The sequence below is a fragment of the Podarcis gaigeae genome (assembly GCF_964106915.1).
Source record: "Podarcis gaigeae genome assembly, chromosome: 12".
Lineage (NCBI taxonomy): Eukaryota > Metazoa > Chordata > Lepidosauria > Squamata > Lacertidae > Podarcis > Podarcis gaigeae.
The window spans coordinates 7,394,646-7,411,429 of NC_139688.1; the positions used below are offsets into that span (position 1 = coordinate 7,394,646).

Sequence of the window (16,784 nt, forward strand, 5' to 3'; positions counted from 1 at the left end):
GACCTGGGAAGGATGGGGGATATGAAACAGCCAGCCCAGTGGACAGACATGTTTCCTGCAATGCTTGACTCTCGCTCTGAATGGACGAACACATTTGGCACCTTTTGACATCAACATAAAGAAAGAAAAAGGAAAAACCCAAAGAGGGAAGACTTTTGGCCAGGGCCAAAAATACCCCTCTATTTCCTAGCCAAGAAGCCACTGCACCCCATAAAAAAACAACAACAGCAAAGCCAGAAAATAAAATACCACATTACTCTAATTAAAGGTAAAGGGACCCCTTACCATTAGGTCCAGTCGTGGCCGACTCGGGTTGTGGCGCTCATCTCGCTTTATTGGCCGAGGGAGCCAGCATACAGCTTCCGGGTCATGTGGCCAGCATGACTAAGCCGCTTCTGGCGAACCAGAGCAGCGCACAGAAACGCCGTTTACCTTCCCACCAGAGCGGTACCTATTTATCTACTTGCACTTTGACGTGCTTTCAAACTGCTAGGTTAGCAGGAGCAGGGACCGAACAACGGCAGCTCACCCCATCACGGGGATTCGAACCGCCGACCTTCTGATTGGCAAGTCCTAGGCTCTGTGGTTTAACCCACAGCGCCACCCACGTCCCACCACATTACTCTACATCAGGCCTAATGAAGAAGCAAGTCAGCATTGGTGAAGTCTTGTTTTTTGAGCGACGGACGCTCAATGAAACAGGGATGAGTAAAGTAGAAGAAGCCTCCTTATCAATAAAACCTAAACATTGCCAATCTTTTGTTCTCCTTCTAGGGACAATCAAAACCAACTTATGCAGTGACCCAAAAGAGCATGGGATGATGAGAAGTCTTCCACAGCCATAGTTATGAAGGCAGGTCCTTGTTCTATATGCTCAAATTCCCACACAGCCCAATAAACACGTGCCATTTTTGACCACAAACAAGACTTGGGGATTCAGTCAAATCAAACTCTCTGAATGAGACCTAAATGGGTGCGTCACCTAACCTGGATTCACCACTGGGTGTGCATTCAATGGGGAACAGCAGCCAATCTTGGCTCTCTGATGAGCAGGCCTCTACAACACAACTGCTTGCTTGTTGGATTCAGGAATCTACCTTGAGGGCCTCATCCTTTTACAGGCAAACCTCCAAGGGTCACGTGTCCACAGTAGGCCCAGGCAGAGACGAAAGTGGGCACAGCAATGCATGGAACTCCAACCTTTGCTCAGTAGGCTAATTTTCTAGCCACACACATTGGTGGTTCCTACGCAGGTCTCTATCCCAGCACATCCTAGCCAGACCAAAGCACTCAAGGAGGGCAAGCAACATGGTGTGTGGACATGCCCAGAGGCCAGAGAAACCTAGAGGACCAGATTCATCCCTGAGGCTCTTCCCCCACATGCTATACTTTTACCTGTATATATACACACTTGCCATGAGCTACTAGGATTTGTGGACAACTACCCTACATGACAAACCACTGAATGACAAGAGGTAGCTTCTCAGGACCTTCAGGTCCTGGGCTGATTTCACCCACCCAGGCTGGCCACTGGATCTTCCAAGACAGGAAGTAGAATAAGAGGGCTTCCTGTATGAACTGAGCCTTGCTTGAGCCAAAAGGTCTTCCTGAACTCTGATGTGGTTCTATATCCTTGGCTCCTGACTAGTGACTTAGAATCATAGAATCATAGAGTTGGAAGAGACCACAAGGGCCATAGAGTCCAACCCCCTGCCAAGCAGGAAACACCATCAGAGCACTCCTGACATATGGTTGTCAAGCCTCTGCTTAAAGACCTCCAAAGAAGGAGACTCCACCACACTCCTTGGCAGCAAATTCCACTGTCGAACAGCTCTTACTGTCAGGAAGTTCTTCCTAATGTTTAGGTGGAATCTTCTTTCTTGTAGTTTGGATCCATTGCTCCGTGTCCGCTTCTCTGGAGCAGCAGAAAACAACCTTTCTCCCTCCTCTATGTGACATCCTTTTATATATTTGAACATGGCTATCATATCACCCCTTAAGCTCCTCTTCTCCAGGCTAAACATGCCCAGCTCCCTTAGACCCATTTGTTCAATGGGTCTTCGTTCCTGGCTCACCTCAGACTGCTGCTCATGGCCCAGATATGAAAATCAGCAATGCGGTTAAGTAATTTACACTCAGGACTTAAGTGGTCTTTCCAAGGTGGGGGTTCTTTTTAGAACCTAGACGTGGTCCTCCAAGATGGCGTTGGACTATAACTCTCATTGTCCCTGGCCATCCTGGCTGGAGTCCAACTACATCTGAGACTCCTCCGAGGCAGCTTGCTCCCAGGCCATTTAGGGCCTTAAATCTTATTTCTTTAGACTGGGTTTCCCTCTCAACTGTTGCACCTTCTATACAGAGGATCCATTTTACAATGGAAAGTAAACTTGATTGAATGCACACATTTAAAAAAACTGCGAATAGCATCAGACTGGGAGGGGCCCCCTGATAATTATTGGGACCCCAGCAGTCAGAAGGGGCAGTTAAAAGCAGTGGTGCTGAAGAAAATCCCTCATCCAAACTTATTTACACTGGGAGGAAATTTTCCATTAGTGTCCATGGGGGTTCCATCTCAATACGAATAGTCCTCATCTCTTCCAAGTCAAGGCCCATAAAGGATCCCCAACAGATGTCTGTCCAATAGTGGCTTGAAGAGAAGGAGATGTCCTAAGTCTTCCTAAAAATCTAGCTGAACAGAGGCAGAGCAAAGTTAAGCACTGGAGAAACAGAAATGCCCAAGTCTTGTTTATATCTGCTGCTTTTCCTATCCTGGGCAAATGTGATCGATAAGCTTTAACGCCAGCCCAATCTTCCTTCTTCCCTGATCTTCCTTACAGGTTTTGTCTTCTAGGCCGGAAATAAAACATCAAACATATAAAAACTTCCATGTACAGGGCCGCCTTAAGATGTCTTCTAAAAATTGTATAATTATTCATCCCCTTGACAGCTGATGGGAGGGCATTCCACAGAATGGGTGCTACTACCGAGAAGGCCCTCTGCCTGGTTCCCTGTAACTTCACTTCTTGCAGTGAGGGAACTGCCAAAAGGTCCTCAGAGCTGGACCTCAGTGTCCGGGCTGAACGATGGGGGTGGAGACGCACCTTCAGGTATATAGGGCCAAGGCGGTTTAGGGTTCTAAAAGTCAGCACCCACACAATATGACCTACCACGGCTTCAATCAGTTTCCCCCTGAAAAACCACAGCTGAGTCACGCTAAGACTGTTATCCGCTGTAACCACTATTTTTTTTTCTAAATCTTAATGCTGCATAGACAATCCTTTTTTTCTGTGTTACTGAAACCAGGTGGAGTTGCCACCTGTTTTCCTGACATAATTCCTGTTAACCACGGTGTGTCAGGAAGGGACCTAACAGGTGGCGATCTTCCCCATCACTAACTCTCCAAGCCCAGAAAGGTTTCACCTGTTGGATTAAATCCCACAGCAAGTACAGGCACAGGGGCCCTAGCCACCACCCAGTTTTTTGGATGCCAGTGTTGAAGCCAGGCAGGAAGTCAAGAACATTTCCCTGTTGTTTGGCCTCCAGCACCTCCATATATTCAAAAATATACTATCTCTGCAGAGGGAGGTTCCATCTCATAGCCAAGGAAAGTTCAATCATGTATAGACACTCAGATACTTCCCGGATCCATGATTCTACAGCACGTATGGGGAACCTGTTTCAACCAGAGGGCCACATTCATTCCCAGGCAATGTTTCAAGGGCCACATGGAAGTGGTGGACAAGGACAGAGGTGGAAATGGGTGGGGCAGCAAATGTAAAATTTACCTTTTTCACAGTCAGCTAGTTATTTCACCTAGACAGCATCTTAAAAAGCAGAGACATCACCTTGCCAACAAAGGTCCATATAGTTAAAGCTATGGTTTTCCCAGTAGTGATGTATGGAAGTGAGAGCTGGACCATAAAGAAGGCTGATCGCCAAAGAATTGATGCTTTTGAATTATGGTGCTGGAGGAGACTCTTGAGAGTCCCATGGACTGCAAGAACATCAAACCTCTCCATTCTTAAGGAAATCAGCCCTGAGTGCTCACTGGAAGGACGGATCCTGAAGCTGAGGGTCCAATACCTTGGCCACCTCATGAGAAGAGAAGACTCCCTGGAAAAGACCCTGATGTTGGGAAAGATGGAGGGCACAAGGAGAAGGGGACGACAGAGGACGAGATGGTGGGACAGTGTTCTCGAAGCTACCAGCATGAGTTTGACCAAACTGCGGGAAGCAGTGGAAGACAGGAGTGCCTGGCGTGCTCTGGTCCAGGGGGTCACGAAGAGTCAGACACGACTAAACAAGAAGTTATTTCACACATCTCTTTCACCTCCCGCCCAAACAAGCAAGAGGCCTTATCCGACTTCAAGGACACAGCTTGGGAGATGAAGCAGAACCCAGGCAGAGTATCGAGGGTCAGACACAGAGAATGCATTCGGCCCCTGTGCCTGAGATTCTCACCCCTGCTCTACAGGGTGATTCAAAAGCACACATTATAATAATAATAATAATTATGATGATGATGAGAAATTCAATGTCACATTATGCTGCTGTTTCCATCTAGACAAAACAATCCTCCATCTCCTCCCAGTGTTAGAAACTCAGATATATAAGCTACAGGACAAAGGTGGCTCTGTGGTCTAAACCACTGAGCCTCTTGGGCTTGCTGATCGGAAGGTCGGCGGTTCGAATCCCCACGACGGGGTGAGCTCCCATTGAAGAAGAAGAAGAAGAAGAAGAAGAAGAGGAGGAGGAGTTTGGATTTGATATCCCGCTACTCGAAGGAGTCTCAAAGCGGCTAACATTGTCTTTTCCCTTCCTCCCCCACAACAAACACTCTGTGAGGTGAGTGGGGCTGAGAGACTTCACAGAAGTGTGACTGGCCCAAGGTCACCCAGCAGCTGCATGTGGAGGAGCGGGGAAGCGAACCCAGTTCACCAGATTAAGAGTCCACCGCTCTTAACCACTACACCACACTGGCTCTATGTCCCAGCTCCTGCCAACCTAGGAGTTCGAAAGCACGCCAGTGCAAGTAGATAAATAGGTACCGCTGCAGCAGGAAGGTAAACGGCGTTTCCGTGCGCTCTGGTTTCTGTCACGGTGTTCCACTGTGCCAGAAGCGGTTTAGTCCTGCTGGCCACATGACCCGGAAAGCTGTCTGTGGACAAACGCTGGCTCCCTCGGCCTGAAAGTGAGATGAGCGCCGCAACCCCATAGTCGCCTTTGACTGGACTCAACCGTCCAGGCGTCCTTTACCTGTTTACCTTAAACCAATGTTACGGTTGCCAACATGGAATGCCTAGTTGCCATTTTGTGGCAAGGCGGCTCTAAAATCTTATTTTTCAAGTGATGGACTGATTGATTCTCAGTTAAACATCTGGCTAGTTCAGAGGACAACCCTTAGCCAGGTGAAGAACTTCGAGAACTTAAAAGAAGAAAAATCACTTTTACCCAGGAACTGTCCACATATATATTAGTCTATTCCTGCCTCTTTTTCTTAACGGTGACACAGACCATTCGGAAGGGTGATTGGGGTGAAGACAAGCCACAGCAATTAACTATAACATCTTTCACTGCTCCTGCTCAGGCTGCACGGAAAAAGCGTTTCGGTTCCTGGAATTCATTCCTGATAGTGCAGATAAAATAGAACAGATGGAATTCTACAGGATGGGGTATTCGTGTGTGGGGAAAAGCCAACATCCAGGGCTCCCCAGGCATGCACCTCCAGAGCGTGGAGACATCAGGTGTCATCCTGTCTCCCAGGTACCTTCACTTGGTCGCAAGTGGCCAATAAAGGTAAAGGTAAAGGGACCCCTGACCATTAGGTCCAGTCGTGACCGACTCTGGGGTTGCAGCGCTCATCTCGCTTTATTGGCTGAGGGAGACGGCGTACAGCTTCCGGGTCATGTGGCCAGCATGACTAAGCCGCTTCTGGCGGACCAGAGCAGCGCATGGAAACACCGTTTACTTTCCCGCCGAAGCGGTACCTATTTATCTACTTGCACTTTGACGTGCTTTCGAACTGCAAGGTTGGCAGGAGCTGGGACCGAGCAACGGGAGCTCACCCCGTTGCGCGGAATCGAACCACCGACCTTCTGATCAGCAAGTCCTAGGCTGTGTGGTTTAACCCACAGCGCCACCCGCACCAGGTGCAAAATGCGCCTAGCGAATTTGAACCACTGTCCTCTCTCCATATGCTGTTTTCTACCCCCACAAGTCAATTTCAGGGGCGCATAGCAGAGGGGAAGCCCTGCTCACACAGAAGCCTTTCTGTGAGTTTCTGCTGACAGGACTAGCTAGCCGAATCCCACCCATTATTCCTATTACCATTATTCCTTCACCAGCGCATACCAGGGCGGGTTGGAACAGTTTGAAACCCTGCATTAAGAACCAGCTAAAACAAATCACAGCCGCAGGAACAGGTCCTGAAAACACACACCTCAAGTGTCACAAGGGCAGGGCAGAAAAAGGTGTGTCTTTAGCACCTTAGAAAGCTGAATTCAGGAGGTTAAACCACTGAGGCTATTTTGAGTGACACCAGACAACCCAAGAATTCTGTCTGCCCTGCAATGGTCCATTCACACATGCCAGCCAGCCTGACAGTGCTGCAACTGTGGAGCGAACAAGCGTTTGCGTGAGGAGCAAGCTCTACGATGCAGGCCAAACTATGCAAAGACTGAAGATCGGGAGTTTTGGATTACAGCTTTTCCACACCAAAAAAAACCCACAACACCACCCCTATTTGCAAACCAGATGTAGAACTTACACACAGACAACCGAAATCCAGAAATCCATATACAACTTTTTGGTTCCGGATCCTACCCATGGTTAAGATTTCTTCCTTGAGAAGATCTGCACTGCTGAAGGGCTGTAGGCCTTCTTTGCAATTCAGGGCTTCTCATGGCCAAATAACCCTTTCAGCGCCCCTCATCCCAAGCATCTAGATGGTGTCACTTCCAATAAAATGTATATTCCTGATCTTGTCCCTGCCCTTGAGCTGTGTGTGTGTGTGTGTGTGTGTTGTAAGGCTCCAGCCCTCCCTCTTTGAAGCTGGCACCTTCTCGCAATTGCAAACGCAAGGTCTCCCACCTTTCCAGCACAGAAACACACCTTCATTTCTGCAAAAGGAGAAAAGGGAGAAGTGTCGCATGGGGGAAGGGGCGGAATCCCCCCTTCGAAACCAATGCAAACTTGAGCAGACTTGCTGGGAGAGGAAACTGTCACAAATCCCATAGCGACCCTCTTGCAAATCAATACCTCCAAGCAGATGGGGTTTTTTTCCCCCCTCTCTCTTCCTAAACAGACACCACCCCATCGGAAGCCACACTTTGCTCCTAGACAATGCATCTAAACACGAATGTCATTCCGAGTTCACCAGAAAGGCAAAACAAGCCGGCGAGGCTTCCGACGGCTATATACGACTGCAAGCGGCCCCGTCAACTTGTAACGATTGCATTTTGGGGCTTGAGCTAATCCATCGCAACAGCGTCGGCCCAGCTATGAAGGAATTTTAACTCTTCGCATGCAACAAGACAGCTATTGTACGTTCTTCCAGCATCTCTCTGCATATCTCGGCTGCCCCCCACTTGCAAAAAAAAGGGGGGGAGAGAGCCTATAGATGCAGGGGAGATATTAGATATATAATTATGCATGCAAATAAATAATATTTAAAAAGAGCCCTACCCCCCCCCTTCTGATCCACCTTGGCTTGCACGCACGCACATCTGCGCTGTGCAATGTGGACACACAGAAGTAAGAAAAATGCTAACGGGGGGTGGGCAGATGGGGAGAAAGAGAGAGAGAATAATCGCAGCGATCGAGGGGCAAGTTTGCAAGGAGAGCAACTGTGTCGACCCCAAATAAATAATGAAATAAGGCAGAAAAAGAGAGAGAAATGAAGTATCGGATCCTGTACCATTTTGGTGCGAGGGTCTCCGGTCAATTGAGCCCCGGTGCTCCTCTGCTTGCTGGGGGGTTGTGATCTCCATGAAAATGTTGGAATGTGACAGATTAGATCTTTCTTTTCCTTTTCTTTTTCAAGGTTTTCTCCTCCTCCTCCCTTTTTTTTCTTTCTCCTTCCCCCTTTTCCTCTGCAGTGCTTCCTTCTGCTCGGCTGCAGCGCGGGGGCCTCCTGCGCTCTCGTCTCCCCTCCGCCGCCGCGGCTGCCTCTGGCTTGCTGCTGCCGCTCCTCCTCCCCTCCCGCCGCCCGCCCCTTTGGCGGCTGCTTCACTCCGGCCCCCCCATCGCCCTGTCAGCCCCGGAGGAAGAGGCAGGCGAGCCTGGCAGCGCGCTGCCAATGCCAGAAGCCGGGCCCAGCTGATTGGAGGCGCCGCCTCCCGTGCGCCTGCGCGCGGACCTTTCCTCCCTCCCTCTCTCTCTCTCTCGCTCCAATTTAAAGGGACTTTTGCAAGGCGCGCTCCCACCCAAGCAAATAGCCGGCCTGCAAAGGGGTGGCTGCCCCGTCCAGGGCCGGGTTTATGTATAAACTAAACAAGCTATAGCATGTAGCTGTCAACGTCCCCCCCCCCCCTTTTAAGGGAAATTCCCTTATTCCGAATAGGATTCCTTGCAAGAAAAGGGAAAAGTTGACAGCTATGCTATAGCTTAGGGCTGCACTCGCTGGGGGGGGGGGGCAAAAAAAATTAAAGGGAAAAGTACACCTGGATGTGCATTTACAAAATAAAACCTACATACAGCAACAGTGTTTTGTGTTGTGTAGGCTCCTACATTGTAAGTAATGGGCCCCAATCATTTTAAGTTAGAACTTAATAATTATTTCACTATTAATATACTCCTCCTTAATTGTATATAATAATAACAACAACAACTATTATTATTATTATTATTATTATTATTATTATTATTATTACCCCACCCAACTGGCTGGGCTTCCCCAGCCACTCTGGACTTCTTCCAACAAAATATTATAATACAGTAATGCATCAAACATCAAAAGCTTCCCTAAACATGGCTGTATTTCACTACTGATACAGTTGTACTTGGGATTATGTACGCTTCAGGTTACAGACGCTTCAGGTTACAGACTCTGCTGACCCAGAAATATTACCTTGGGTTAAGAACTTTGCTTCAGGATGAGAACAGATATTGTGCAGCAGCAGCGGGAGGCCCCATTAGCTAAAGAGGTGCTTCAGGTTAAGAACAGTTTCAGGTTAAGAACAGACCTCCGGAACGAATTAAGTACTTAACACGTGGTACCACTGTATGCTTCTTCTTAATGGTATTTCTGTTCAACAATTACTTTGATAAAATACGTATTTTGTTACGTGCAAATGGCTTGAGATACCTATTGGGTCCATAAATTACCATATAGCATATATTCAACACACACACACACACACACACACACACACACACAAACCAGCAACAATTTGTTGTTGACAAAGGACAGCTGGGCATATAAAGGGCCCCACTACCTTCAGTAGCTTAGGGCCTCATCAAACCTAAATCCGGCCCTGGCTTGCTCCTTTTATTTCGTGCCTGGATGGGAAAGCTCAGTCCCTCTTAAGGCTGCAAGAGCATGCCTTGCAAATTTAACCTAAGAGGAAGCCCAGGGGTGTGCAGGGCTTGTGACCGAGTCAGCATGGAAGTAGTCGGGTTGCACGTGAGAAGCCTGTTCAGGTCCACATTTATTTACAGTGGTACCTCTGGTTGCGAACAGGATCCATTCCAGAGGCCCGTTCACAACAGGAGGAGGAGGAGTTTTGGATTTGATATCCCGCCTTTCACTCCCCTTCAGGAGTCTCAAAGCGGCTAACATTCTCCTTTCCCTTCCTCCCCCACAACAAACACTCTGTGAGGTGAGTGGGGCTGAGAGACCTCAAAGAAGTGTGACTAGCCCAAGATCACCCAGCAGCTGCGTGTGGAGGAGCGGAGACACGAACCCGGTTCACCAGATTACAAGACTACCGCTCTTAACCACTACACCACACTGGCTCTCACATCTGCACGTCTGCAAGTGCACATGTCGTGATTCACTGCTGCTGCACATGCACATGATGTCATTTTGTGCATCTGCGCATGTGTGAGCAGCGAAACCCAGATGTAACCCTTTCCGGTACTTTTGGGTCGCCACAGGACACAATGCCCCTTCCGATCTTCAGGAGGAGGGGAGGTTGTGGGATCACGACCCCGCCCACACTCGCTCTCGCGAGGCTGGCGTCAGCCTCGCGGGAGACAGGGATTCCCCCAATTAGCATACCCTGTGGCGCCAGCCAATCGGCTGGCGGCAGGGGCGGGCCTTCGTAGGGCCACTTAAGGTCAGGGCAGCCCCTGGCTCGCCCCCTTTCTTCCCTGGAGACGACGCGGTTTCCCACCCACCCGCCCTTTAGGTTTTGCCACTGACCTTGCTATGGGCTTCGGCTGGTCGCCGCAAGGGGCCTGGTAGGAGTTTTTCCATTTGGCTAATTGGCTGGTTTTGTGAGCCACTTGGTTTTTTCGCCTACCTCGTAGCAAATCGTCACAACTCCCTCGGTTTTGGCGGTAGGCATTGGCCGGGGTATTGTCATGCAGATGAGGTTGGGGGGGAGGAACGCCATCACCTCCCCCAATGCTTGAAGGGTAGTTCGTTAAAGGACTCCGAGGGGCGACGCCTCGTCCGAAACCTACGGAGGCTAGGGCCTAAAGCGCGCCCCCGAGCGGTAACCCCTCGGGCAGCGCCTAGGGATATGCATCTCGGGTGGCTCCCCCTGTTGGTGTTTAACCCTTCCCGGTCAGACCGGATAGTCAGTTAGGGCCAATGCCTAAAGCCAATACCCTTCTTTCCTGTAATCAATAAAGTTGTGGCCATTTTCGCCCATTAACCTAAAACTCTGTGTCCGTTGTCTTCATTTATTCCACCTGTGGGGGGGAGGGAATAGCCACACAACCTGAAAATGCCAACCTGAAGCAAAAGTAACATGAGGTATGACTGTCTTTTTTTTTTGCAGAGGCAGACACGGCGCTTGCTCCCACTGAACTTGGCTTGCCGATGGAGGGCTGGTTGCTTTTTCCTGTTGTGTGGGAGACCACCCCCCCTTTCTGTAGTAGGTGGACTGGAGGACGTTTTGGCTGTCTTCTAACCAGGGCTGCACTGTGCCCCCACCCCAACCCCCATAAAAAAGCCCGTTTGTTGAATGGGAGTTTAATATGGACGGCAGAAATCTATCTGGGGCGAGGGTGGCCGGTGTCCTTTGTGGGTGGGTGGGTGGGAGCACACAAGTAATCTGACTGTGGGCAGCACAGCGAGCACACACTAGGATACGATACGATAATCTTTATTGTCATTGTCCCATACAGAACAACGAAATTGAAAAAATCTACACCAGACATCCAAAACCAACAAGCCTGCTATCCCAGCTATACCAGCCTGTTTAGATAAAGGTAAAGGGACCCCTGACCATTAGGTCCCGTCATGGCCGACTCTGGGGTTGCGGCGCTCATCTCGCTTTATTGGCCAAGGGAGCCGGCGTACAGCTTCCGGGTCATGTGGCCAGCATGACTAAGCCGCTTCTGGCGAACCAGAGCAGTGCACGGAAACACCGTTTACCTTCCCGCTGGAGTGGTACCTATTTATATACTTGCACTTTGACGTGCTTTTGAACTGCTAGGTTGGCAGGAGCTGGGACAGAGCAACGGGAGTTCAAACCGCCAACCTTTTGATCGGCAAGTCCTAGGCTCTGTGGTTTAGACCACAGCGCCACCCACGTCACAGCCTGTTTAGCCCCCTACACACTCTGATACCCCATAATTAAATACAATATACTCCCATAGAGACTACCTTACACTGCATTTAAAAGGGTTTAAAAGGGTTGCTATATTTCAAAAAGGAAAAACCAGGACACACTGAAAGTAGCTGAGTACTTTATAGGGAACCCCCCCCAAATTGTTGAGCTTTTCCCCCCTGACAAACCCCAAAGTTATTGAGGAATTTTTGAGTTTTTGAGCTTTTTAAAAGGCTTTTTTTTTTTTGGCACTATTTAACCTCTGTTGCTGGTTTTCCAGGACATTTGCCCGATTTCTGAATCATAATGTATGTGGCTGGACTTTTGGGGGGAGACAACTGTGTGTGTGTGTGTGTGTGTGTGTGAGAGAGAGAGAGAGAGAGAGAGAGAGAGAGAGAGAGAGAGTGTTTTCAACATATGATACAATGGCAACCCAACTAGTCTAATGATAATAAACAATACTTAAAAATAAAAGCCAGACAGACCCGGGACAAGGTGGCTGGAAGAATTATGACATTCTAGCCAGAGCCTGTCTTTTCATGCAATTGCTAGACTACAACTCCTATCATCCCTGATGAGAGATGAGAGCCCAACATCAGCTGGAGGGCTGGAGGTCAACTGCCTCTCCTGGAAAATCTCCTTTTGCAGAACCTGCTTATACAGCCATTTGCAGGATGAGTAGCTGTGTGTGTGAGGGTGACTCTGTTGTTTAAGAGCCTGCGGGGACCACAAATGGGTCAGCTGTTTCTCATGTCTGCCATCTTTATAGGTCAGGGTGTGTGGTGTTTGCCTCCTAGGTGGGTCATAAAGGTAAAGGTAAAGGTACCCCTGCCCGTACGGGCCAGTCTTGACAGACTCTGGGGTTGTGCGCCCATCTCACTCAAGAGGCCAGGGGCCAGCGCTGTCCGGAGACACTTCCGGGTCACGTGGCCAGCGTGACATCGCTGCTCTGGCGAGCCAGAGCCGCACACGGAAACGCCGTTTACCTTCCCGCTGGTAAGCGGTCCCTATTTATCTATTTGCACCCGGAGGTGCTTTCGAACTGCTAGGTTGGCAGGCGCTGGGACCGAGCAGCGGGAGCGCACCCCGCCGCAGGGATTCGAACCGCCGACCTTTCGATCGGCAAGTCCTAGGCGCTGAGGCTTTAACCCACAGCGCCACCTGCGTCCCTACAGGTGGGTCATAAGGAAAGGGTTAAATGAGTGTGAAGTGATTGGCCAGTGGGACCCGAGGCGAGGAGTTAGAGTGAGAGGTAGAGTTGTGTGAAAGTCAGTTGAGTGTTGGGAGTTGAAGAAGGAAAAGAGAGGATATAAGTCTGTGGGTTGGTCGAGTTGTGTGGAGAGTGAGAGGAACTGTTAGGTGGAGTCAGATAGGTAGTTGGGATAATCAGTTTGAAGTTGTTAGGAACGTATAGGACAGTAAAGAAACTAAGATTAAGAAACTGACAAGAAAAATTAACTGAAACCATAAGCCTGTTCATGCCTATAAAATAAACTTGATTATTTGTTAACAACTGTCTGGACTCCATGTGTACCCATGAGAAACGGGTTGGTGGCAGCGAAGAGGCAATCACTGTGGCAGCACAGGGATCAATAGACCGTCAAACGTCCGGGGACCCTGTGTGATTGCCACAGGGTGCCTCGATTGCTAGATGACAGCTTCCTCCAAACTGGTGGGTTTTTTTTAGGGTGGGGGTAGCTGTATGATTTTTGCAGTAGACCTTGTAAACCACTTTTCCCACCCCTAGGGCCTCTTTCTAGCCCCTTCCCACCAGGTAGGTCTTAATTCACCCTCTGCACAGCCCCGTCAGAGGTCAGTATTGAGCACTTTGGAATCGCTGTCCATCCATAAAGAGAACTGCTTGACATCTGGTCCTCATTTCCATTCAGCTTCAGCTGCCTTGTGCAGTAACCCGTTCCAGATGTTTGCTGCCCTCTGCAAAGGCATTTGACACAAGCCCGGTATTTATCCTGCCTCCCGTTTCCACCTCCCCACGCTTAAAATTCTATCCTTGTTGTCTTTCCTCGGGGGCTGAAAAGCTCCACCAGCTTTTCAGATGCCTGTCTCAATTTTTTTAAAAAAAGAGTAAAGAAACAAACAATAGTTCTTCTAAATACTTGGCAGGGAAGCCAGCCAGCCTCATGACCTGCTGCTGTCAAAACTTCCGTGGGCACTGGAAACAAAAATTCAGAGAGTGCTTATGGCACAGTATTCAAATACAATATTGTTGTGTATCTGGAGATTTTCTTCTGATGACTAGGGATGGGCCAACCTGTCAAATTCAGTTTCTCGTTTTCCTAATCCTAAATTCAGCTCCTCATTTTCCACATCAGTTTGCAATAATAATAATAATAAAAATCACCACTCATTTTGTGCAAGTTTCCCCAGGTAAGACATACTTTTTTTGTATGCAGCTTTGCCTGACGCAATCGTGTTTGCAAAGCAATTTCCCCAATATGACACGTTTTTGGTGCACTAGTAAAAATAACACCCAAAATGTGTTCTAATGGGCAAATAGCTTTGCAAAAATATCTAATACTGGGCAAAATTTAGTAAACATTTCTACACATGCTTCACTTTAGTATATATGCATTTTTTTATACCAGTTACTTGACTGGAGAACTGCATTGCAAAATTCTGGGAAGTCTGCACTTTGAAAGATGGATGTTTCGCTTCATGCGTTGTTCTGGGAAGTGCAAATTAGCTAGATTCGCCTTTGAAAATGAGCAAATTGGATTTCTTCCCCATCCCTACTGATCTGTTGGATCAGAATGGCCCTCCCAACCTCCTGTCCAAATACAGAGAAGGCAGGCTTTTCTGATTTGAGGGGGAAAGTATTTCAGAAACCCTCCCTGAGAGAAGCAGATACAGTGGTGCCCCGCAAGACGAACGCCTCGCAAGACGAAAAACCCGCTAGACGAAAGGGTTTTTCTGTTTTGGAGGCGCTTCGCAAAACGAATTTCCCTATGGGGTTGCTTCACAAGACGAAAAAATCTTGCGTCCCCCAGCGGTTTTTTTTTTGTTTTTTTGCCCTTTTCCTAAGCCGCTAAGCCGCTTATCAGCTGTTCCGCTGATAAGCCGCTTAACAGCTGATCGCTAGAAGCCGCTTGACAGCTCTAGCACTAATCCGCTAAGCTGTCAATGGGCTTGCTTCGCAAGACGAAAAAACCGCTAGACGAAGAGAATCGCGGAACGGATTAATTTCGTCTAGCGAGGCACCACTGTATACAACTTTTAGAACAGGCATAGGCAAACTCGGCCCTCCAGATGTTTTGGGACTACAACTCCCATCATCCCTAGCTAACAGGACCAGTGGTCAGGGATGATGGGAATTGTGGTCCCAAAACATCAAGGGGTTGGGCTAGATCAGGCATAGGCAAACTCCAGCCCTCCAGATGTTTGGGACTACAATTCCCATCATCCCTAGCTAACAGGACCAGTGGTCAGGGATGATGGGGATTGTAGTCCCAAAACACCTGGAGAGCCGAGTTTGCCTATGCCTGCTTTAGAAGACATCTGAAGGCAGTTTTGTATAGGGAAGCTTTTCGATGTTTAATGTTTAATTATAGTTTTATATATTTTGGAAGTTGCTCAGAGTGGCTGGGGCATTAACAACAACAACAACAATAATGGAACAGGACATCCCTATTTTCATCAGAGAAATCTTGGAGGGTATGTAATTCCACAATACCCTCTGCGTACCTTGGTAGGCCTGCGCAGGGGTCTCCAGGTTCTGTCACATGCTGATGATGTAATCAGTGTGCGCTGCTTTTAGATGTCTCTGAGCAAGAAAGGCCATGGGCTCTTTCCTCTTCCCAATTCCTCCCTCAGAATCATCCAGAGGAACCAGTTTTGTCTTAACAGGCCATAGCCTGCCCTAAATACTTACGGGCACATGCCACGCATTCGTTGGGCATCATCGTTCTCTATTGCATTGCACTCGTGGCGGTTAAGCATTTGACACAGATCGGCTGAACCGGTGGTGTGGCATTTAATGCTTGCCAACGCTCCAGCTGGCAGCCACTCAGGGAGCAAAACCAGAATGTCCACAAGGCATCCCCACACGAAGCAAGGGGAAACTGCCAGTTTGGCTGGCGTTGTGAAACCACACAGGTCCCACGCTTGAGGGGCAAGGAAATCGCAGACCGACAGGTTGGGCTGGAAAGGGATGGTGTAGCCCAAGGGCCAGCAAACTTTTTCAGCAGGGGGCCGGTCCACCGTCCCTCAGACCTTGTGGAGGGCCGGACTATATTTTGAAAAAATAAATAAAATGAACGAATTCCTATGCCCCACAAATAATCCAGAGATGCATTTTAAAGAAAAGGACACATTCTACTCATGTGAAAACACACTGATTCCCAGACCGTCCGCGGGCCGTATTTAGAAGGCGATTGGGCTGGATCCAGCCCCTGGGCCATAGTTTGCCTGCATGTGGTGTAGCCTAAGGATGTGGAACCTGGTGGTATTTGGATGTTGTTGGACTGTGACTTTTACCATCCCTAACTCCACCTGGGAGACCAGGGTTCAATTCTCCACTTCTCCATGAAGCTCACTGGGTGGTCCTGGGCTGACCTACCTCACAGGGTTGTTGTGGGGATTAAATGAACTATGTGCTCTATCTTGAGCTCCTTGGTGCAAACGGTGGGGTAGAAACAAAACAAAACAAAGAAGAATAAATAAATGCTGACTGGAAATGGAGTTCAAGAACATTCGGGAGACTGCATGTTCCTGATCAACAACCTCAGATATGCAGATGACACAACCTTGATGGCAGAAAGTGAGGAGGAATTAAAGAACCTTTTAATGAGGGTGAAAGAGGAGAGCGCAAAATATGGTCTGAAGCTCAACATCAAAAAAACGAAGATCATGGCCACTGGGCCCATCACCTTCTGGCAAATAGAAGGGGAAGAAATGGAGGCAGTGAGAGATTTTAATTTCTTGGGCTCCATGATCACTGCAGATGGTGACAGCAGTCACGAAATTAAAAGACGCCTGCTTCTTGGGAGAAAAGCAATGACAAATCTAGACAGCATCTTAAAAAGCAGAGACATCACCTTGCCAACA

General features: G+C 48.6%; 2 protein-coding genes across 2 annotated transcripts in view; both read right to left on the reverse strand.

Moving 5' to 3' along the window:
• ZBTB47 (zinc finger and BTB domain containing 47) overlaps positions 1-8,334 on the reverse strand; it is a 51,326-nt gene extending 42,992 nt beyond the window's left edge. The window contains exon 1 of the mRNA XM_083704085.1: positions 7,916-8,334. Coding sequence (XP_083560211.1) covers positions 7,916-7,918 — 3 coding nt within the window. The 5' untranslated portion in view covers positions 7,919-8,334. The remainder of the gene's footprint in view (positions 1-7,915) is intronic.
• Positions 1-16,784, reverse strand: part of LOC310827797 (vasoactive intestinal polypeptide receptor-like) — a 306,828-nt gene that overhangs the window by 42,992 nt on the left and 247,052 nt on the right. The window lies entirely within an intron of this gene.